The sequence below is a fragment of the Protopterus annectens genome, chromosome 13.part0, assembly GCF_019279795.1.
Source record: "Protopterus annectens isolate FY-2018-M chromosome 13.part0, PAN1.0, whole genome shotgun sequence".
In the NCBI taxonomy this organism is placed as follows: Eukaryota; Metazoa; Chordata; order Ceratodontiformes; family Protopteridae; genus Protopterus; species Protopterus annectens.
The window spans coordinates 502,931,942-502,957,547 of NC_056747.1; the positions used below are offsets into that span (position 1 = coordinate 502,931,942).

Here is a 25,606-nt window from a genome sequence, read left to right on the forward strand (position 1 = left end):
TCAAGTCTATAATGGCTAAAAGAATGACAAATGTAATGCCAAAGTTGATAGATATGGATCAATGTGGTTTTGTGGAGGGAAAGCAAACATTTGACAACATTAAAAGAGCATTGATAATCCAGAGGTAGGCAGAATGTAAGAAAATATCATTGTTGTTGTTGGGTCTTGATGGAGAGACAGCATTTGACAAAGTAAGCTGGGACTTTATGAGCAGGGCAATGGATGCATTTGGATTTCCTGAAAAAATTATAAGGTTAATTAGGAGACTATACAAGGGATCTGAGGTAAAAATTATAGTGAGTGGGGTCCTTACTGATAATTTCTGCTTGAGCATAGGAACCACTCAGGGGTGTCCTCTTTCCCCTTTGTTATTTGCATTATATTTAGAACCATTGGCAAAGCAAATAAGGGACTCAGAAATTCAAGGATATAATTGGTATGGTAGTCAAGAAAAGCTGGCTTTATTTGCAAATGATATTATTTTATACCCGACAAAACCAGAAAGAGACATTACAGTGCTGTGGAACATTTGGAGACAGTTACAAATCTTTTATGGAAAAAAAATTAATGAAGATAAACAAAAGCAATAGCAATAAATTATGTACCCACACAAATTGATTCAGCAATATCCTTATTTATGAGGACATGATAAAATGAAGTATTTAGGAATATGGATTAAAAATTATTCTGGTTTGGCACCTAGGGATATGTGGGAAGAGACTAAACTAAATATAATACAAAAACTGAGAAAGTGGAAGCTTTGCTATATGGATATGGATAGTAAGATACAAGCAGTCAAAATGTTTTTAGACCCTTTAGCCTTATACACAGGTCAGGCATATTTTTATCAACCAGAAGAGAAGTTGTGGATAGCAATTAATAAAGAGCTGAAAGACTATCTGGGAGGGGAAGATGGCAAGAGTCAAGTTGGATAAGCTGATTCTATCAGTAGAACAGTGTGAATTAGGATTATCCAACTTGAAGGGGTATTTCAGAGCTACACGGTTAAGGGTTCTATGCATAGCACAAGCAGAAAACTATCATTCAAAGTGGAAAGGAATGATCTTGAAACATGGGGGAAGCTCAAAAACAAGGAAAGACTGGGATTTTGGATGCAGGCCTTTAAGGAGAATAACAATAATCATACAGAATATTATATTCATAAAGTAGAAGAAAGTATTCTAAGAACTAAGCCAACACGGGAATGCGGAAAGGAGATTCTGCTGATAAGGATGACTGCAATTACGGATATAGATAATAAGCAAGATGGGGTTGGAATTTATTGCAGAAAACTGGCAAAGTAACCTAGGTATTGGGAGCAAATAATTAGAGAGAGAAAGATGATAGAATGGGAAGGTGCCAAGAAATTATTTGGACTGCAGGTTAAAGACTGCCTTCCCTATCAAGGATTGATATCAGAGAATAGGCAAAGAGAAAGAAACAGGCGGGTCCTAAATGAAAGACCAGGACTGGTAGAGTTTTAAGTAGAATCTAGAAGAGAAGCTGCCATTAAAAAAATAAAATAATTAGTAGAGCATATAGAATATTGCATGACAACTATAAGAATCAATCAGAGTAGGTTAGAAAGGATTGGGATTAGAGACTGGATAAGCAATTCACAAAGAAACAACAAAATCTAGAAGATATAGGATTTTTGCTTGGAAATGTTTGCAAGATATTTTTATACCCCAAGTAGGCTTCAGAGAAAGCTTCCTCGGGTAGATAACAAATGTTGGAGGTGTGATGGGGAAGAAAGATGTAATTTGGAACATAATATCTGGGAGTGAAGTGCAGTGAGTTGGTGGACTTCACAGATTGCCTGCAGGATGCACTGTAGGAGATGCTGGGTGGGCAGATTGGTATGACGAGGGAAATTATTTTTCTGAGCTATGATACAGACTCGGAATTGCCTACACATGGTAAGGCCTTGCTATCTCTAATTATGATGGTTGCCAAAAAAGCAGTTACTCGAAAACAAAAATCAAAATCTAAGTCAACTATATTAGAAGTAGTGAATTTAGTAACAGAGATAAAACAACTGGAACTGAGATCTTTAGAAAAAGGTAGGAGCAAACTACATAGAAAAAATGGGAATTGTGGGAGCAATACACACAGGGGAGGAATGAGGTTTAAAAGAAGGCAGGACTTAAATGATCTATGTAATGTTTGACTGAAAATGATTGGGTAGAATATAAGTGATACATAATCTTTGCAGCCTGGAATGTGTCAGTATTGTTTGTGATATAAAATGCTTGCAACTAGGATTGTGTTGGTGTGGTTTGTTTTCATTTATATAAATGTATGATTGCTTATGTCATAAGTGATGGTTTAATAAAGATGTTTCTTGTTTAAAAAAAAAGTAGACTATTTCCAAATGGTTGTCCAACAGTACTATCTTTTGTTATTCTCATCACAACAAAACTATTCGAAGCAAGGTCAAGGCCCAATCTGCTATGGCTTTGGCTTCATCTATAGCTTTCTGGAAAGGGTTAGATTCTAAGAATTCTTGAAGCAGAAACTCTGTCTTCTGTACATGCTTTTACAAAGCAGTGTATGCTTGATTCCTTCTCTAGGGCTAGATCAGGTTTTGCTAATACAATTCTCAAGGGGCTTCTGGACTCTTCTTCTTCCACCTCCCAAAATTTGCAAACCATGTCAATCTTACCCATATAACTTAGGCTACTGCAGCAGTTGTCAATATGAAGAACGTACAATTGTGTAAGTAAACTTGCCATAACAGTAGGTGTCTGAATAATCACTGCCACAGTAGCTGCTTCCTTCCTCCACTCTTCTTGTTTCTTGGTGTGTTGTTTTTGATAGGATGTGGACTTTTATTTTTTGTCCTTTCAGGGTTCTGCCTCCCTCTTTTTGTTGGCATTAAAGCTCTGAAGGGCTTGGCACACAAACCTGTATTTTTAATCAGCTCATATCAAGTTGACTAATGGCTTGGGCACATGGAAGATGTCATGAAGTTTTGGAGGCTGGCCAGTAGTTATATACTTACAAGACATAACCCATATTTCTTAGGCTACTGCACCGATTATTCAAACTTCTACTGTTATGGTATGTTTATTTAAACAACTGGACATAATCTATCAAAACAATGTCCCTATTCCCTATAGTCTCTTCTCATGTTAGTAATTAATACAGTCTGGTTTAGCATTTCTGACTTAGTCTCTAGATGATTTCCACTTAAAATTGGCAGACCACCCTGTATTACTACAGCTCAGGAAAAAAAATTAGGGATTTTCGTTTTCATCTTCTTGATTTCCGATGCACACTGATGAAGAATGTCTACTGACAACCTCCACTGTTCAAACTCTGCTGACTGCCTGTGCATCTAACTTGGATCTATATTAGCATATCAAATGGTAAGAATGTTGAATGCTCATATGAGTGAAAACACACAAGAATGAACTTGTTTTTTGGGGGTCGCGGTACAGTGAGGATTGGAATATTTGCCCTTTCCTCACTGTAGTGCAACCTCGGAGTTGGAATATATATTTAGCGGGTTGTGTGGGGGCAAATCCCCCCCACAAGAGCAAGTTCGTTCTTGTACATTTTCGCTCATATAAGTGTTCAACATTTTTACCATTCGATATGGTAATATAGTCCCTCTAACTTCAGCTCTGCATCAGGCATACTACAACTGGCAATTTTACCCATTGGAAGTGCAGAATGGCCTCTTATAAGATGGATTCCATCACACCACAGCAAATGAAACTCGATCCTAGAAGAGGTAATCTCTGTCTCTCTATTATGTTACAGAACTAACTTTTCTTCCTGATTTTTTGACTTATTCATATGAATCACATGAAATACAAGGCAAGTGAATCTTGCAACCGTTCACTCCTTGCCATTTACACACCCTTATACTGTACCACCTTTTCTAAGGAGGGTTAGGTCAGTCAAGCCAAGGATGAATTTGTGAATACCCATCCAATTCCTATATGAAGGAAGATAATGTATCCCATTGCTGGATTTGCAGTGGCAGTCTATTTTAGAGGTCAGGAAGGTGCTGCATGAGAAACTTTCTTTTCATCATCTTTTACTTGTCAATGAGAATGTAGACCCTTATTTCTGTTATTTGTGAGACTATTTGATTTGTGAAAATAGAACAGATCTAGGACCACTGGGTCCCTAATGGCATGGAATGCAAAGCATAGATCTCCCTTCAGAAGGTGTATAAGATGCTGAATAAAGGGACAGCACTTCCAGTCTTTTCTATCAGCTTAGGGTTTTTAAGCTGGTGAACTTCTTAGTTAGGAACATCTGGCATCTTTCTAGTTGTCTAGTATTGTCTTTCGGCTTTTCCCGGTTAGGGATTGCCACAGCGGAACTCCAGTACGTTAATGATTGGGAGTGGATTTTTTACAGTGCCGAGTTGCCAGCCCGATGCTCAGTCTTCAAGGAAAGCACACCCATTCATGCTTGCACCTACCTGCATGTCTTTAACGTCACTCGACCGCGGGGTGGACATGCAGACACCACACAGAAGGTGCTCCAGCCGAGAATCGAATGGGAGAACCTCTTGCTGTGAGGTTGACAATGCTAACCGCTGCACCACGTCTATTTAGGTACATTCCAAAGGAGGTATTGTATTCAATAACTAGTCTACTCAATGCTGAATATTAGGAAGACAATGACATCTGTAGATCTGCATGATATTCCTTTGTGCTAAGTAAAAGGACTTTCTGACTACTGTCATTACATGATTATCAAAGGCGATGGAATCATCAGCTCAAGTTCCAAGATCTTTAACAACATTCCCATCTTGAAGCTGGGTGTTGTCTATGTTGTATGCTGGGAAGAGGGATTGCTCACCAGCTGTTGCAATAATTCATTTTTTTATCATTTAATTTCAGCCCATTTTAGTGCACCAGGCATTCAAAGGAGTAAGTTCTTGCTGAATGTCTTTGGTTTCAGAGAGGGACTTGACAATGACTCCCTGTTTCCACACTTAGTAAGCCAGAGGTCTTGGTTCATGATCTGGAGATCAGAAAAGTAAATTTAGAACAAAAGAGGTACTAGCACTGAACACTGTGGGTCAGCACGGGTGACCTTCATACTCTCTAAAACTGCACCTGCTACCCATACTGTGTGGGTTCTATCTTTTAGTCAATCCACTATCCATCTTAAGAGAAGGGGGTCTATATGTAATACATTAAGCTTATTAACAGTGCTACCATGGGTGATGCTACCAGACACCTTGGCCAGGTCATGCTTTGCTGTATGAACAGCATGGCCATTGTCAACAGTCTGTGCTACCCTTTCAAATAAGTTAGCAATATTCATTAAATAGGATCTACCTCTGACAAAGACAAACTGCTGAAGGTCTAGACTGATAAGAATTTTAATATTATAGTTAATCAGTTCAGTTACAGTATGTCCCATGGCTTTGTAGATAAGACTTGTCATGCTAATGGCCCAGTAAACCCTGATGTCAATGGTGGGGCCACCTTTAAGGAGTGGTATCACTACTGCTCTGTGCCAAAACTCAAGACAAAGCCAGTGGCTAAACACAAGTTAAAAACATAAGGAGTAGCTCTACAAGTGTTTGTTTAGTACTTTTTATTAAACAGTCAGGTATACTGTCAGGCCACATGGAAGAAGTATTTTTAGTCTTGGAGAGCACATTCACTGCATTTTCTTTAGTGGTGAAGGGGGAGGTCACAGAAATTCAGGGATAAGTGGGCTTTGAATAGTCATCTATGGGGTAAAATTCATACTGAATTTGTTTGCTAGTGTACTGGCAATGTGTACTGTATTAGAGTAAGTGATGCCATTATGAATAAGTTCAGATCACTTTTGGATGTTATTTTTTCTTTTCCTACCATAGCTGAAGAAGGATACATAATTTTCCTTAGCTTCAGATGGTAACCTAAGTTTATGGCTGCTTTAATAGACCTAACAGTATTTTTCAAGTAACTAGTCAATTTCCTGATGTTATCCTTAACATGAGGGTCTGTATACTTTAAGGATTTTTTTCTTTTATTATAGAGTTTATTTATGTTGGTAGACCACCAAAGTAATTTGTTTTTAAATTCCCCATGCTGTTCAGATTTGGATGGGACTACTAGCTCTATACTTCCATGTGGGCATATAATTCTCCTTGTGAAGCTACTTGCCATGGAATCATCTAGAATGATGCTGTTATAACTTAATTCTGAAACTTCATCATAAAATTTGATGAGATTCATGCATCTGAAGTCCTTAGATTCTGAGATATTGGTTTACGTGAGTTTACATATTTGGAAGGTGAAGATAACTATATTTTGATCTGATTTAATTTGAGAAAGAGATAACAGGAATGATAAATGAAGACATTAAATTTGTAAGGTCCAGGTCAAGAATATTATGTCCACTCGTAGGTATTAATAATCTGATCCACGGAGGTTCTGTTTATTAAGTCTAGTCAATATCCTACATTGCGGTATAGGTACTCCAGTTTATTGAGGGGTGGTTAAAGTCTCTGAAAATAATGGGAGTTTTTGTTTATGGGAAGTTGAAGAACCTTTAGTAACCATACATAATTTTAAGGGGACACAGACTGTGCCCTGTAACAGTCTATAAAATGATAGTTGGCTCTGTTTAGTGTGGTTTGGAGTTCAATGAGTTTCATTTGTGAGCGCATGGGGATCTGTCTAAGAGGTGATATGATCTCTAATAATATGGAAATGGCAGCACAAGTACCATCAGGTCTAAAGGCATGGTAGGTACAAAACCCAGGTTGGAGGGAGAGCTTTCTGAGCACTTAAAACAAGATTCAGTAATTACACAGATATGGATATATTCCAAATGCAGGAGAGCCTAAAGGTCATGCAGTTTATTTCTGAGATTTCTAAGCCACCTTAATGCATTCCTGTTTTGGGTTTGGAATGTTAGTTACATTGGGATGTCCATTAACTGGACTCTGCCTAAAAGAGGCATTATAGGAATCTGAAAGGCTTTAGCCTGTATGCAGATGCCTTGGACCGAGAGGTTCAGGTCATCCTTTACAAAACAGGTAGGATTGTTAAACATCTTGTTCCATGTTGACGCATACTGGATCCCTGAGGAGAGATGCCCATTATTTAGACAATTTTTGAAGCCAATTATCTTTTCTTTGCATTTAGACGTCATTCATGGAAAAGGAAGGATTCCATTCAGAACCAAAGTCTTGCCTTCATTTGTGATATGCATGGAAAGCTCTGATACATCTTTTTGCATATCTCTCAGGATTTTACTTCTCAGGTCATTCACCCCCCACATGGGCTACCACCATGTCACAGATAATATTATTTAGGTGAAAGTATCTTAAGGATCCTCAAGATATTAGAGATCCTGGCACCTGAGAGACAGCTCAGTATTACCCTATCTTTTTCAAACCTACTAAGAAGCAAATCAGTGTGCTTAACTAGAGTAATTGAGCACAAAAACATTTTTGTTTGCAGGGTGGTCTCTGGTATTGGATTTGAGATAATTTACGATAATTTAACTTTTGGTGATGCTTTGCTGAAAGTGTCTCTGAAGGTGACATTGTGCTGGGTTTTCAATGAGAACTAGTCCTCATGGGTCTAGAAGGCATTGTCAACAACTTTTTACAGCCTCAGCCTAAGACATTTTAGTTTGCATTGGTATAGAATATGGCAGTTGCATGTGTTGCTCATAGTCCATGTTTTTTGTGATTGAGGTCTCCACATTTGATACATATCGGAATCTCTCACAAGCAGAATTAATTGTATTCATTTAGAGTTCATTATCTGTGAGCATAAAGCAGTTGTTGCACTAAGGATGCCAAGTGCTCAGAGGCTGGCAAAAAAAGGGAAACAAGCAGGTTCACCTTTCATCTTGGTACTGGACTGTGCACTAAAACGGTAGGAAGATATTAAAAACAGTAACTTAAGATTTAGTAATCTAAGGAGTGCAACTCCCAGTAGAGACCAGGAGCAGCATTCAAAGATGGTTTGTAAAAAGCAAAGGTAAACAGCCAAGAGCAACACTAGCTGGTTTGATGGGAACCCTATATTCAGGATCCATGGAAAACAATGGGATGAAAATGTATTTAAACAGCTGAAAGGAAGTGACTTTTCAAAATTATACTTTTGCACTGAATGATAATAGCCAACGAAGGAGGAGAGGAAGGAGGTTTTATTCTCAATTTAATATAAGGGGTAGACAATAATAGAAACTAGGGGTTGAAGAACACAACAAGGATCAGGGCGGGGGTTTTTTCAGCCACTTACCTCTCTTGTTTGTCAGTCTAGGACTACCACAAACAAAGACCGAAGGCCTAACTAAAAAGCTCTTGGGCCTTAGACAACAATAGCTATTAAATAAAACCTTAACCCCACCTGGAACCAAACAGAACTTCTGCAAGTCACCCTTCACTATGGCTAGATGAACTTCCTCTTTTGATACTAAATGCTCAACCTCCACCCCGCCCAGAACTGGTATAGCAAGTCTAGATGCAACTTTCATAGCACACATATTCGGAAATTAAATTTGTGTTCATGTAATGATTTTGCATTTTTGCACCAATACATACTCAGATAAGATGGAGAAATCGGCTACTGTAGCCTCTAGCAACTCCTGTAACTCTCTTAGGTCTTCAGCTTCTTTCTGCAAATTCTTCAAACGTTTTCCAAAACCATCTATAAGAAGAAAAGCCTTTTTGGTTGTGCAGTCCCGCGTATATACTTCACAGACCTCCATGTCTTCTCTTAGCTCGATTAATATACCTCCAAACCGTGCAAGATCCTGTAAGCACACAAAAGGAATGTACAGTATTCAAACATGTCTGGCATGTAAAGCTGTGTCATTACCTTATTTTATTTTAACAGAACATTTGACTGAATATTTGAAAAGGTATGAAGAAGTGGTAGAACAACAGGCAAGATAAAACTGGATTATAAATCAATGAATGTTTCTGTTAATTTATTCTACATTAGTGCCCAAAGACATTACAGTGCAATGTAAGAGTTTAACATACTTTGTTTCAGGCTTTATTTATCCATCCCACTATCTCCAGTGTGTGCAAGTTGAGATAATTTAAGGCCATTTGCTGTTCTACTCTTCCATTGAATCTCTTGCTTCTTGAAAATGGCATTTTAAAAACAAAACGGGAAAATGGACTGTGTATTGCAGGACTTAGTGTGTGTGTGTGTGTATGTCTGCATAACCGTGTGAGTGTTTATGAAATGCAGAGACACAGGAGATTGAGTTCTTAATTTTTACAATATGACAAATGCAGTCTTATCGCAATGATACAACACACACACACACATGCGCACACACACACACACAAATGCATAAACACTCCCAATTTAACCAGTGAGGATGCAGCAAGCAGCAGACCGTTTTCTTCTATTTATCTATTTTTCTACTCCATTTAGCTTGCACCTTTACAAGTCTGCACTTAGTAATGGAGCCCCATCCTTCCTATGACACTGTTTATACCTTTCAATGAATTATGCTACTGAGGAAGTGGTTCTGTGTAAAACAATAGCTGTCATCACTAAAGTAAGAGAGCTGATTACTGTGCCATCATACAACACATGAGCAGAGTAAATATTGCATAGCACATGGCATATTTTAAGTGTCCACTGTTATCTTCTCTACTTAATGAATGCTAAATGTAATGTAACATGCCAAACTCTGATTTTTATATCATGTCATGACCCTGTTCTACACTTTCAGTCTCTGTTTCTCACAAACACACATGCACACACACACACACACACACACACACACACATACAGTCTATACCTTGTGCATGAGCTGCATGTTTTACACCCTAGTAGTTTTCAAGATTTTTTTCTTTTTTAGCTAATTGGAAATAAATGATCTACTTCCTTTTCTAGGCAAAAATGGTCATTTAAGCATCACATTTAATATCAGTAACATAGTAACTCATGACAAAGGGCTTATTCCATCTAGAAAGCTCAAGTTATTGCAAAAGTAGTATGCTAGGTGTTTAACCCCTTCTCTTCCAGTGTCCTTTGCTAACATATATATATATATATATATATATATATATATATATATATATATATATATATATAAATATATATATGTATATATATATATATATATATATATATATATATATATATATATATATATATATACATACAGTCTCACATGTATATTCCTTCTCTGTCCAGCAGGACCCACTGTTGATACATTTTTTTAACACTAGCAAGTTTACAAACACATTTTGATTTTCAAATGCCATACAGTTCTAATACATTTGCAACATAAGCATATGTACAAATCAGTTTGATATTGAAATGCCATATAGTTCTAATACATTTGTAACACAAGCATCTTGTATAAATCAGTTTGATATTCAAAGGACATATCATTCTTTACAGAACTCTAGCTGGCTATGCTGGTACTAGCCCATATCATCACAAGGAGATTAAGCTATGTACATGGGAGCGAGGTGCATTACCGCCCAAAAACAATAAGTCTGAGTAAGTTAGAATGAAATGTGTTTTTTATCAGCATTTTTTTATCAGAAAAATGAACAAATAACTCATACTCCCAAAGGAAAGTGTGGCACTTAGAGCAAATTATTAAGTCTATGAGTTGTTAATGAGCTGCTTCCTATGGTCAAGGGTTTGATTACTTGATTGGGCAGCACAGTGGTGCAGCAGTTTGCTTTGTCACCTCACAGAAAGAGATTGTCTGGTTCCATTCTTTGCTGTGGTGCCTTCTGTGCAGAGTCTGCATGTCCTCCCTGCATTTGTGTGGGTTTCCTCCAGGTGCTCTGGTTTCCTCCCATTTTACAAAGACATGCATCTGGAGCAGTTCTCTCCAGGCGTCTGGTGAAAATTGGCTCATTCCAAGTCAGATTTTCCCAGTAAACAAACACCAAATAAATAGATAAATAAAATACTCCATCCTCCATCTACCTACTGCATGACTCTAACCAAGTCACTTAATCAGGCAGTGCTCTCAGACTTCTCTTGAGAAAGGACACTTGCATTCAGTGGGCTTATGGGGTTAATGCATAAATAAAAAAAGTCAGTCACTTAGCTGACCCCATGGTTGACTTGGCCAATTTATTGAAACTCCAGGTTGCTGAAAAGAGGGACTTCATTTCCCCCAAAACATATCAATTGTCTTTATTTCCCCGTGATGGTGTGGTTTTCTTCTGTTGGTATTTTTCATGGCAGAAACTGCATTCAATTTCACTTGGGATGAGCTTCTTACCTGCTCCCAAAATTTTGCACTCCATGATATGGAGCACATGCAGATGAAAATAAAATTCTCAGTTAATATTTCTGATACAAAATCTATACTATTAAACAAAGAAAATATGTTGATAGCCAGCATCTCATTTTCCATTACTGTCAAGCAAAAAATAGAATGCGGATGCACTAGACACATGTGCAGTGAACAAGTACATGTGTTTTTTTGCATTCTAATAAGCCAAGTCATTCCAGTAGAGCAATTACTGCTGTATAGGAAATAAATGCAATGAACACATTATATACTAAGAAGCCATCCCACACTACAAGACTGTGCACAGACAAAGCAAATATGTAGTCTTCTTCCTCTTTCAGCTCTTCCTGGCTAGGGGTCACCACAGCAGATCAACGGTCCGCAGAATGATTAGCAGTGGTGTTTTATAGTGTCTAGTTGCCAGCCCAGCTCCCAACCTTCCACAGAAGGCACACACTCACATGCACTCACACCTAGAGCCAATTTAGAGTGTCCAGTCCAACTACAGCATATATCTGGAATGTGGGGGGAAACAAAACAAATATGTAGTCAAAAGTGAAAATTATTATCTACCGCGTATATGTATATATAACAAGATGATATAGCCGTGGATGCAGCACAGCAACAGATGAGAAAACAAACTACATAGGGGTAGTGTTGTGTGACTCTGCTGCTGTCTGACTGCATTTGATTTTGGAATCAATTTATTAATTTATGTTTTGAATACTTCTATTATGATTATGATGATGATTATTATTACTATATTACAGTTTGTTTTATTTTTAATTTTGTTTTACTTCCAAGTTTTTTCTTGGAGTTTTAAAGGTTCTTGCCAAGGGGTCAATTAGAATAGAGTTCATTTTCCATTAAATGACTGGAAAGAAATACAATCCAGCTAATTAGTGGAAAAAGCTAAAAATAGGATTTTTCGGTTTAGCTGTAATCATTAAACTGCATTATTATTTAGCTTTAAGTGCTATGTGACTCTGCTGTTGTCTGACTGCATTTGATTTTGGATTAGATTTATTTGTTTAAGATTTGGATACTGCCATTTTTTGTTGTTATATTACAGTTTGTTTTAGTTTTAATTTTTGTGTTACTAAAGTTAATTATTTCCTGCATGTTCAACTTGGATTATCGTTTGATTTGATTATTTCCTGTACTTCCAAGCTCTTTCAGTGATTAACAGTTAGAAGGAGTATGTCTGTACTTTAGAGGAGTAAAGAGTAGCCTGGTCTCATTTTGTGCTGAAAATAATTGAGAATACCTTAGAGTGTGCTTATTGTGATTGGCCAGGTGGCTATTCTGTTTGCTTATTGATTTTCTGAGCTTGTATTAAGATGTTACATTGGTGGTTAAATAAAGAATAAATAATATTTTTCATCTCGTCCTGCATTCAGACACATAGACCCACATACGTTGAGGCTCTTAAATGTAATCTTCCTAAACCCCAAAGGCCTCCCATATGTGGCATTTACAGTAAGTAACCTCAGTGCCTCAAAAGCACTCTACCAAAACAATACCCACCATGACACATAGAGACACAACTCATAATGACTCAACTTCTAAGCCCATAAGGCAAGCCACAAAACGACGCAATATTCTGGTCACAGGAATCTCCATTGTGAGGCACATAAAAGTCCCACTCACCAGGCTGTGTAAGGTCAGAGTCACATTCAGTTGTCGCTCAGGGCCCAGGATCTCGCTAATCATGCAGGTCATTGAACCACAAGTACCAGTATGACTCAGTCATAGTCCAAGTGGGTGTAAACAGCCTGATACCACCTCCCTGGACTATATGAAGAAAGGCATGATGGAGCTCATAGGCTGCATGTCCCAGGCTGGTATCAGCCTAGCATTTAGCATCCATTCTACATTCTCCAAAGATGATGCCACAAATTGAAAAGAAGATAATTAACTTTAATGTTTGGCATAGTTTTTGGTGTCATTTAAAAGGGTACAATATTTGTTAGCCTGGGAGGATAAGGTTGACAGAATACATTGCCCTACCATGGATGGTCTGCACCTCTGCACTCGACGTTTTTCAATATTTGCTAATACCTTGTCCACCTCCATATTGCCTTTTTTGGCATTGCCAACCCAATAAACCTTCCAACACAGCAAAACTAATCCAAGAAAATATAAACATATCACTGCTCAAAGTGGGGGGTCTAAACAAGAAACTCCACTCACAGGAAGGTCTCCTCACCTGGGGAATGTAGACAACTGTACAGTTACTGTGGCATAGTATAAAAAACATGGAAAGCACCATGGCAGTGCAAGGTTATAATACTTTCCATACATTTAGACAAGCTATTGTAGAGGAAAGCACAAAAGGTGGTGGTGTCACAATTTAAATAAAAAACAGGCACACCTCAAGGATGGTCAAACAGTATGATGTACTTGAGCTTCTCCACATCTGAATTACCACAGCGCAATGCAAAGTAGGGTAAACCCTCCCACCAATGTAAACCAGCATCTCAGGAGGCTAATCAAGTCTACCAAAGCCAAATTTGGGTTAAAAATAACCACCCAGACCACGGGCAATCACAAGACATTCTGCAGCTATGTCTACAACCTCAAAGGCAATACACAATGATGTGTCAAACTAATTGTAAATGGAACCACTTATACCGAGTCAGAAGATATAGCAAATATACTAGCTGATAAATTTAGCTTCAATTTTACCACCTCCCTCCCAACAACCTTTAGGAAGTACCCACAACCATGACTCCCATATTTATTCCTAGGAAACAGGTCTTCAATGTATTTTCCATAGCCAGGAACACTGCATCGATGGGCCCTGATAATATCCCAGGATACCTTCTTGATAGCATGAAACATGGCTTAGCAGGACCACTGGAATCACTATTTAACCACAGCCTCTTGACAGGCTTCATTCCAAGAGAATGGAAGACTGCAAAAGTCATCTCTCCACACAAGGGAAGGCCATCTATGGGCTTGGGTAAGTACACACCCAAGGTTTGACTAGTCTCATATGCAAAGCCATGGAAAGAATTATCATGGAAATGCTAAACAATGACATAGGAAAGCTTCAGATACTGGATCCAACACAGTTTGGTTTCATTAAGGGCATCTCATGCTTAAACTTCTTTGAGAAGGTCACCAAACTATGGATGAAGGCAAAATAGTGCATACCGCTCACCTTGACCTGGCCAAAGCATTTGACATAAAACCCCATTCTGGCATTGTAGACAAAGTCAAGAATTTTTGTAAAAATTCCTATGTCATCTGCTGAATAGCAAGCTGGTTCAAAGATAGAACCCAAGAAGAAGTTAGGAGTCTGTCTCTAAAAAAAGGCAAGTCACTAGCAGAGTTCCTCAAAGCTCAGAGCTGGGGCTGTTCCTTTTTATCTACATCTTTGAAGTCAAGGTGAATATCAAGGGCCTCTGGCTGATCAAGTTTGCTGATAACTGCAAACTAGGTGCAGTCACAGAATCCACCAAAGGCACAAATATCCTCTAAGAAGGCCCAACACAGACTAATAACTGGTGCCAGAGCCGCAGTCTAAAACTCAATGTCAAGGAATGCACAAAAGTATTCTTTGGGAAGACAGCCACCCCTGGGAACTACCACATTTATATCAGACCCCTAAGAGTAGACCCAGTGGTCAGGAATTTGGGAAAGCATGTAGACAGTATCTTGGCCTTTGACCATCATGTTTCTACGGCAGAAAGGAAATAATTATATGTTGTGCAACTTATAAGCAAGGATATGGCATCTAGGTCTTAGGATGTCATTGTTGTACTGTATTCGACCCAAAGACTAATCATGGAATGCAATGCCCCATGTTAGTATGTAACTACCAGGCATATGCAACAGTTAGAGCACCCACAGAGGTTCCTTACAAAAAAAATACAGGAAGTGAACAACATGTCCTACATGGACCATCTCAAAGTCCTATCCCAGTACACAGTCTCCTACATACTACTGAGAGGCAATCTATGCCTGGCCTACAAAGCATCCTCTTATCCTGCTCTGATAGACCAGTTGCACATCTGCAAAACAGACATCATAATTACTCAATCTAGGGACCTTAATTTCATCTGCAACATAAATAGGACATGTTGGAGGGTCAGTTATATATCACAAATACTATCCCTTCTCCTGAACAGGCTTCCCATCCATGTGAATCAGGGTTCTTCTCTAAACCAATTCAAGTGTAACGTGGACCAGTGGATAAAGAATCGGAAATTTTCCCTTGGTCTGGCACCTACGTCTTTTTAGACACAGGCAGCCTTCTCCTTTTCAAGAATAGTAATTTTTCCTGCTATACTTTTCTTTTGTTTATTAATTCTGAAATGTGAGAGGGAAGAGAGAACAGGACATTTTTTGGCAGTCTTCCAGAGCCAAGAGGAAGAGACTTATTTTTTAAACTGCAATCACTTGTCACACATGGCCAAGTAGTAGTTGATTATTCTGATTCGGTGTGGCATGCTTCATCAGCCTGTTAATACCTTGATCTGCATTCATTATGAGCAATTTTAGACATCCCAACCCCCAAGCTGGGACTGGTAGCTGACATCATAAAGCTGGAAAATAATGTACATAGGATGAAGGGGTCAGACAGCCACTACAGCCGTTAGCAGAGGTACAGTTTACTTGACAGTAGAAGGCCCTCAACTCTACATACTGTATCATTCTTGAAAGGCTGTTGATATGCAAAGAGATACAGACATATGGAAATGTCCCTGAACCACCTCCCTTAAAGCAGCAGCTCCTCAAAGTCCCGCCTGCAAGTCCAGATTGGTAGTTATGCCTTGTCCCAATGTTCACTGGGACAGCAAGAAAGATTCACCTGCTACAGTGCATCTACTACAGTCCTCCAAGAAGAGAGTCAAGCAGGCAAAGCATTGTTATTCCTTTCATCCTCCTAACCCAACTCCAGCAGGTGCCCAAAGCCACAAACTGAAGTTGAGTCACCTATGTCATAGGCAGGGCTTTATTTTTATACAACAACAGAGTTTGTAATGGTCAGAGATACTGAAAGCCTCTTCCCCTATTCTGGTGTTAGTCCTAGAAAAAAATTCCCATTAGAACTTACTAAAGATTAATTACCTAGGGTAATTTGTCTACTGATTACCTCATTGAAAAGCCTATGATGATGATTTAAGAAAAATCTTGATGATTGGATGGGAAATAGGAAATTCACCCCAGGGATCACTTCTGTGGTTCTGCTTGACAGAGGCACAGGAAAATAATTTTCTTGGGTGGCGAAAGCCAGGGTACGTTTTTGGCTAGGCTTGTATAGGCCCTAGGGCCGATAGCCTCGTACCTACCTATGAACCTATGTACAAACTTCAGTCACTATGTAGTACACTGGTAAGAACAGAGTATCCTGTGCACAGCCTAACCTTGGATTAGTGCAATAAATTCATCTAGCATTACTTTTCCTAAAGGACTAGCAAATTCCAAAAGACAATATCAAGGTGGAAAAGAAGACTAATGACAGTGTGAAATTATTTAATATAACACTGCTCTATTTAGCTTTATTGTCCTAATCCCACTAACCTGGCTATTATATGTCCCACATGGAATGTTTTTCATCATGTCTGAGACACAGCCCAGTGCACATCCTATTCAACATTGTTAAACAGAAATGGCTTCTACATACAGCTGCATGCACATTATAAATCTATCTATCCATCTGTATATCTATATCTATCTATATAGTCATAAAGTCTCTGCACTTTGAAGGACTGGGAAAGAATCAGTGAGTGGCACTGGTGTCCACTTTGTATTAATGACTGGGTTTACTTTACTTTATGTATATAATCACAGTCCAGTAAGAATAAATAATGCTAGTAGATAAAACAAGGAGTATGCACTGCGATGTAAATTACAATGTGTCTTTAGTTAGTAGGCTCCTTCAACAAAAGGACTGTCACTGTATTATTACTTTGAGCATAAGAACTATATCACAACATGGAACCATATAATGGCAACTGCCTACTGAGTCACAAAGTGATGATTATGTATGATAATTTTGGTGACAGAAACGACTAGCCACAAGGAAAATATTATCAGAAACAATCTACTAATAGCAAAATAGCAACCCACAGTTACATGGAATTAATGCAACAACCACCATTTGCACATGGGTGCTGTTGGGTGTATGCAACAACGATGCAGTTTGCCCAACAGAATGAAACCCAAGTGAATAAAACTTGGAATGTCATTGGGTAAGTTCCAGCTGTGCTCATGGAAAAGTTATTGCTATCCATATTATATAATGGTTTATTTAAATATTTTTCTTTTTTTTAAGTAATCTGCTGTATAGTAGGATTATGTTACATTTTCAGTAGTTTATACAGTTATAAAGTGGAATACAAGTGTACTCATACAGATCTGTTACATTTCGCATGTACATCTGTGATGGAATATGAAACTTAATACATATGCTGTGGCTTTTACTTATTTGTTTTAAAGGCTTTGTCTTTTCTAAAGAGAATGGTACTGTACGTCACCATATGGTGGGGTTGTTTTATGGACTTTGTCAAGTCAAATAACGGTTGCATGCTTGCATCTGCTTAGGACAGCTGAGAGAACATTTTTCCCCAGAGCTAATACAGTTCTAGTACCAAGAAGGTGGCAAATCAACCTACAGTGCTGAACTTCATTAATGCAAACCACTGGGAAATGTATAGTATCTTCACTCCAGTGAATCAAAACACCTTTATTTCACTGTGTAATATGACCTGCCACAGCTGTAATGTTTCAGCTCTATGACACAAACAGGTATTCTTTGTTGCTTAAACATCCTGTTTTTTTTTTTCTTTCTAGTTAAAATATCTACAAAATCATATATAAAGCTGTATACAAGTAAACTATGAGCAAAAAATATAGTAAACATATTAAATAGCACATACACTAATATAGTAAACATAATAAACAGCACATTTACTACTACTGCACTTGCAATTAGCTGTGCAGCACACATCAGGCCTCTCTCTGGTGTCTACAGCATAATTCATCTGCAAGTCACTGAGGCAACAGCAAAGCCAATGCAGCAACTGGCAACATGCATACAATCATAAGGCTGGTCTGCCAAATGTATGCATTTCAAATGAAAAAACAAAAATCTGTCATCCTATGTAACCAATGGTAAAGAGCATGAAACTGATATAATATACAGGACTATGATCAGCTCTCCAGTCATAACAAACGTTACGTTTGAGACATGAATGCCATGAAATTCACCTTGACAGAGAAGCTCAAGAAATGAATCTTGTCACCCATGCTGAGATCACACAAGAGTTATGATCTGTGAGACCCAATTATAACTCTTTCTAGAGAATGGAGTTCTATCGACTTCACGTACTGCCAGGTAAAGAAAATATATAGGAGCACACAGTGTTTAACTGGCTTTCAAAGCCTTTAAAAGCTGGTAAAATACTTAGCAATATTAAATAAATGTCGAATAAATAAGAGAGGCAGAGCAAAGTATCTAACAGCTTTTACCTTGTACTACAATCTTTTGTCGGCCAGCACTGTCCTCTGTTAATCTCTACTTTAAAGATGTTTAGCAAATTATATAAAACTTACACCAGAAAGGTGCTTAAAAAGCTTACATATTTTTTCCGTTGTTGGTAATAATCCTGGCATTCTGTGTATTTTATTACTTTTCAACAAACCCGCAGACCTGCCCCTATATAATGCAGTCACCATTCTACGTGCTAAACATCTTATTTTTGTGCAGTATGCAGTCCTACCCCCATCTCCTGAAGAAAATTCAGATTTAAACTGGGGAAAGCATGGCTGTGTAAGTAAACTTATCATGAGTAGATGTTCGAATAATCACTGCGGCAGTAGCTTTAGCTGTATGGGTTATATCCTGCTAAGGATATAACAGCCATCCAGCTTACAACGTTTCAGGGCACCTTCTATGTGCCCAAATTGTCAGGCAGCTCATGTGGAACTGACAAAAAAACAAGTTTGGAAGCCAAGCCCTTCATAGCCTTCCAGCCAACAGAGAGAGAGAAAAGTTTAGCCCTGAAATGACAATACAAAGAAGAAGAACAGAAAATAAATAGCTACATAATGGCATAAACAACATACCAAACAACATGGGGAGATGGACAGAAGGAGCTTCTACTGCAGTGATCATTTGAACATCTACTGCTATCTACTGTTGTGCCTGACTTTAATTGCACAGTTGTACTATGTTTAGCATACTGAACACTGCTGCAGTAGCCTTAGCTATATTGGTAGAGTACCCCAGCTTACTACATTTGGGAGGGGGAAGGAGAAGACCCCAGAAGCCTCTGGAGAATAGTCCTTGCAAAGACTGATCTAGACCTAGGAATCAAGATTATAGTGTTTTGTAAAAGTATGTACACAGGACCAAGTTGTTACTTCTAGAATACTTCTAGAATCTAACCCTTTACAAAAACATCATAGATGAAGCCAAGGGCCTGGTAGAGTGGGTCTTGACCCTGCCTGGAATAGTTTTGTTGTGGTGAGTATAACAACAGGTAATAATCTTATACAACTATTTTGAAATGGCTTGTTTTGACACAGATTGTCTCTTCTTTTTGCATTCACAAGAAACGAGCAACTGATCTGAAGATCTGAAAGGTTTGCTTTTCTCAAGATACAGCCTGAGTTATCTGTAGACATTCAAGGTATGGAGTAATCTTTCTCCCTCATTTTTGGGTTCAGGAAAAAAAAACAGAGAGATGCATAGTTTGGCTTAAAGTAAACTCTGATACCACTTTAGGCATAAAAAGAAGACTTAGTTATCAAAGAAGCCCTGTTCCTATGTAAAATGAGATAGGGGTGACAACATTTGAGCTTGTAACTCAAATATCCTTCTTGCAGAAGTTAGAGTAAAACTATTTTCCAAGTTAAGAATCTTAAGTCATCCAGGTTTGCTGGTTCAAATGGAGAAAATGTTATTTACTCTATAACACAAAATTAAGATTTCAAGGATCAGCCACTGCTTTGCTTGGAGGCCGCTTATCCAAAACCCCTTTCAAAAACATTTTGATATGAAACTGCATCGAAAGAGGAGGATCCATGGGCAGATATTCTGAAATGACAGATAAATGAACCTTAACAGAGGAGTAAGAAATGCCATAGGATAGTAACTCACACAAATATTGTAAAGCCAGAGAATAACTAGCACTGAATGGGTGCTGGCTATGTTGTTGACAATAGAGAGGAGGCAAGAAGGTCTAATTGAGTAACTTCTCACAGATGGATCAAATCTTGGAAGACCCTCTGATCTAATTTCCATTCTTGACGGTCTGCCTTTGTCCAGCTTAGCTTGTCTGCCAAACAATTTTACTCTGACAGAATATAGAATGCCTGTGGAGTGAGACTGTGTTCTGAAGCTATATCCCAAGTTAACATAGCTAGCCCACAAAGCGGGTATGACCTGGTTCCCCCCTTGCTTGTTGATGTACCACATGATTGTGGTATTGTCTGTAACAACATGAAGAGGTCCAAGGGACTACAGATGATTCAGAGTGTTGAGTGCCTTGATCAGGGCAAACACCTCTTTTATATTTATGTGCTTGCATCTGTCCTTGGTGACCCACACACACTGCACATTTATCCATCCTGAAACTGCTCTCTAAGCAAAGTCCGAGACATCTGGAGTGACTGATTGCTTTTGAATAGAGAGGAAAGGAGAAGGGGAGACCTGCATTAGGGATATCTGTTCTCTCCACCAAATGATTTTTCTTCTGACAAACCCCAGCACTAAAATTTGGAAAGATAAAGGGTTTTGGTGCTCAGAACAAAGAGACTTCAGATACCATTGTATTTTTCTCATGTGGAGTCTTGCCAGGGTTATCATGGCAATCATAGAAGCCATAAGACCCATGAGACCCAATTCTTTTTTATATATCTTAGTTTTCAAACTACTGCCTTCTTTCTTAATTGTTACATTGACTGTATTGTTTGATTGGCACAAAAATGTATATGATAGATGACTTGTTATTAATCACATTAAATAATTAACATTTTATAATGATATCAAATAATTATGGTGCACAAATTTTACAAGGACATTTGTGTAAGTATACTGATATGAAAGGAAGGCATATCGATATGATTTGCCTTCTGTTAGATGTGATATTGAATAGTATTTTTTTTTATTTAATAAAGACATATATGAGTAACTATCTGGCATTGAGATGGGTACACAGTCGCCAGTACATATGCCAATACAGTTTTAAGGGAATGGGAGAAAAATAATGTCAGTTTCTTTATGTAAACATGTAGTATTTTACAAATGCTTCATGGATTATGCATTTTTGATATGGAATTATACAACTGAGTGTTTGGAAGAGTTTGTTGAATATGTTAATTGGAGTACAGAGTCTTTAACTTTTAAATTAAATTACTTTTAGGCAGAACAACATTTTCTGGATAAAACAAGAAAAACAGCAGTAGTCTGAAAATTAAGATATATAAACAAAAGTCCAGATGAACTGATATTTGCATGGTAGCAGCAAGCATACAATATATATATATATATATATATATATATATATATATATATATATATATAAAGAGAGAGACAAATAAAGGTATAGTTAAAGCACAATTTTTAAGTGCTAGGAGGCTCACTATGGATGACTCTGAATTTAAAGAAGAGCTTGCTAATATGGCGGCTGAGGATGAAAGTATAGCGTATGAAAAGTTTAATTGAGAAAACAAGGCAGGAAGTTTATAACGAGCAGCAAGGGAGGGCTAGACCATATTATTCTGATGGAAATCAAAATATTAAGGAAAGGAATGATAATTAGAATGAGATACCATATCAGTGTAATAGGAGAGCAAGACAGGTAAAAGGAATTATTAAGAACAATTGGCCTATATTATGGGCTCTTCCAGAATTGAAACAGTTGTTGGGGGATGAAATAAGTTTACATATACAAGATGTAAGAACTTGAAACGACAGCTATGCCACAAAGATTTAAAACAAGAGAAATATAATCTAGGAATTGTGAAGAAGGCTACACATCCATGTTATAATTGTTATTTTATAGATGTATCTTAAATCAGACATTTATACACCTAATAATTAGTAAATTATTTTAATTTGATGCTTTTGTTATCTACAGTACAGAAAATATAGTATATCAGGCTGTATACAATGAATGTAAGAGCTTCTGTGTAGGCAAAATATAATAGAAAATTAAAGGAGAGAATCAGTGAACATATGTCAGACACCAGAAGACATGCACTCACAAATCCATTGGGTAAACATGCTAATGAATTGTGAAGTAACCAGACTTTTAGTTTTAGAGGGATACAAACAGTACTGCCTCATATGGGGAATGATGGAATACTTGAAAAAGAGTTAGCAGAATACAAGTGAATTATACATTTAAATGCTGATAAAACAGGATTAAATATGTCTGTCGGTATAAAACCATTGTTAAAGAAAAAACAAAGTGTTTATAAATGATTTCATAATATTATGCATTTTAGACTTTATAGTTGCATTTGAGTGATTTTTAAATGTTTTAAAATAGTTTCTATGTTAATTGAATGGTTAAGCAAGTGGATTGATTGCTGTTTAAGTGTAAGAATGGGGACAATTTTATGTAATACATTGAGAAAGGGAAATTTTGCAGGAAAACTTTACTGTTTTAGAACTTTATTACAGGACAACAATGGGATTCTTTTATTAAATGCTCAACTTCTCTGTCCTTTTTCTCCCTATTTAATGTCCCTGCTAGAAATAAACAACACAGCATTTAAAATATGTTAAATTGACTGTTTCTCTCCACTACAACAGTACCTTACTGTACTGTGGTGGTTTCACTTTCAAAAAAAAATTAATCCCACCCTGGAAAAGTCTCCATTGCATTGATATCATCAAGACCACTGAATACAGGTAGTTTTATAGTCAATTCCCTCCCCAAACTGACATCACCATGACTGTCCTAAAAAGCCACCCATGCTGTGATGTCACAGCTCCCTGGTCCTTCCCCTACTCATACAGAAAGTAAAGGCTAGAACAAGGAAACAGTATATGAGTCAAGCCTCCTGCTGTTAGATGTCAATCACAGCAGGTAACAGCTCAAATTACCCTTTGCACTTGTAAGAGGGAGTGAGCTCTAACTGGAAACATTCCCTCCTCAGCTTAAACAAGCAAATAAGACTTCTTGTGAAGTCCTCCAAAGCAAACTACGAATCCAAATTAGCTTCCTCAACCAAGGACAACCATAAGGTATTCTTTAGTTATATTCGTAACCTAAAAGGAAAGGCCCAAATTGGTAGTGAATGATACCATGTATACTGAGCCTGTGGACAAAGCTAACCTGTTAGCTGACAGGTTCTGTGAAAACTTCACTCCTCTGTCCTCACCACATGTACCCCATGACATCCCTACCACCTGTCCTCTACCTTGTATCTCTAAAGAGCAGGTCATAAATGCCCTCTCTAAGGCCAAAAATACAGCATCTATGGGATCTGATAACATCCCATGTTGCATCCAACATGGGCTCAAACATGAATTAGAAACACCAATGGATGCTCTTTATATCATAGTCTAAGCACCAGCTTCATCCCAGCTGAATGGAAAATGGCCACCATTATCCCCTTGCACAAAGGTGGTGCTTCCACTAACCCTGGGAACTATAGACCTATTCGCCTGACTAGCCTTATCTGCAAGGTCAAGGAGTGATTCATCATGGACCTATCAATAAAGATATAGGTAATCTCCAAACACTTGACCCTACTCAGTCTGGATTTGTCAAAGGGAGATCATGCCTGTTAAAGCCTGTAGACTTCTTCAAGACAGTCATCAAGGCCCTCGAAGAGGGGAAATCTGTGCATACAGCCTACCTAGACTTAGCTAAGGCTTTTGACATTATCCCCCACTCAGGCATCATTGACAAACTCGCCCAGCTAGATATCAACCCTTATATCATTAGATGGGTCCTTAACTGGCTCAGTGATAGAACCCATATAGTCAAAACAGAGAAATCCATCTCCAACACCAGACTTGTAACCAGTGGTGTTCCACAGGGATCAGTCCTAGGATCTCTACTGTTTTGAAATCTATTTCTCCAAAGTACAAGCTAAAACTAAAGGTCTGTAGCTGACAAAGTTTGCTAATGACTAGAAACTGCCTATACAAATGCCTATACATTTTCTTGCTTTAATTTTATTAAAGCTGCAAGACATCGGTCTCCTTGCTGCCTTTCTTCCATCATATTGCTCTCCCCAAGCAGCATCTGTCACACAATCAATGTGCATCTTTCCACTGGTCCTGCAATCATATCTCTCAACCTGCAGGCACTGAAAATAATACAAAGGTCCTTGGAAACTATGTGCACTTTATTTCTATCGCCTCTACCTTCAACTGTTCTGCCTTTACTGCCCAGGTTTCTATATCATACAGTAGCACTGATGGCACCACTGTTTTGTAAAACTTACTTTTCAGTTTCTTTGGAATTCTTCTGCCATACACTAACACTGACACACTGTGTTTGTTGGCTATAGCCCCTCTGATTCCAGCTTTGACTTCCCTTCTCCACCACCACCCCTCCCAGATACCTGAAGTTGTTAACCTGTTCCACTATTTTCCCTTCTATCTCAAATTCCAGCTTCTTTTGATTTCTCCAGTTTGCTGCGATTACAACTGTCTTATTTGTACTCAGTTTCATCCTATGTGCCTTCAGTTTTGCATTCCATTCCCCTATCCTTTGTTGAAATTCTTGCTTGGAGTCTGCCTGTAATGCCACATCATCTGCATACAGAAACTTCATTGATCTGTTCCCTCCAACCTGTTTGCTGATGTAGTCCTTTATCAGTATGAACAGAAATGAGCACAGTGTTGAATATTGATGTACACCCACTTCCACTGGAAACCCTTCTGTGAGAACTAACACTGTTCATGCTTGAGTCATTGAGTCATTGCACATAACCTTCACTAATTCCACCAATGCATCTGAGACTTTGAACCACTGCATGACTGCTCAAATCACTTTTCTTGAGACCTTGTCATATGGTTTCTCCAAGTCTAAGAATGCCCAGCTGGACTCTTTCCTCATCTCAAGCTTCTTCTCAACTATCTGTCTTACTGCAAACATTGGGTCAATTGTGCTGCATCCTGATTTGAATCCAAACTGCTCATCTTTCATCTTACTTTCTACTACTTGGTGTATTCATTTATCTGTCACTCTCTCCAGAACTTTCATGTACTGTGACAAGAGTCTGAAACCCCTGTACTGCTCACAGTTGTATATGTTCCCTTTGTTCTTGCACACTGGCTCTAGTATGTTTATTTTTCAGTCATCTGGGGTATGTCTTTCTGTTAATACTGCTATGAGTACGCAAAGGAGCCATTTCTGCCCTATCTCCCTCAGGAGCCATTTCTACCCTATCTCACCCAACATCTTGATCATAT

The 25,606-nt window shown here is 38.1% G+C and overlaps 1 protein-coding gene across 1 annotated transcript in view; it reads right to left on the reverse strand.

Moving 5' to 3' along the window:
• Nucleotides 1-25,606, reverse strand: part of LOC122787923 (dynein beta chain, flagellar outer arm-like) — a 5,188,001-nt gene that overhangs the window by 3,864,490 nt on the left and 1,297,905 nt on the right. The window contains exon 31 of the mRNA XM_044054850.1: nucleotides 8,528-8,739. Within this exon, the coding sequence (XP_043910785.1) occupies nucleotides 8,528-8,739 (212 nt within the window). The remainder of the gene's footprint in view (nucleotides 1-8,527; nucleotides 8,740-25,606) is intronic.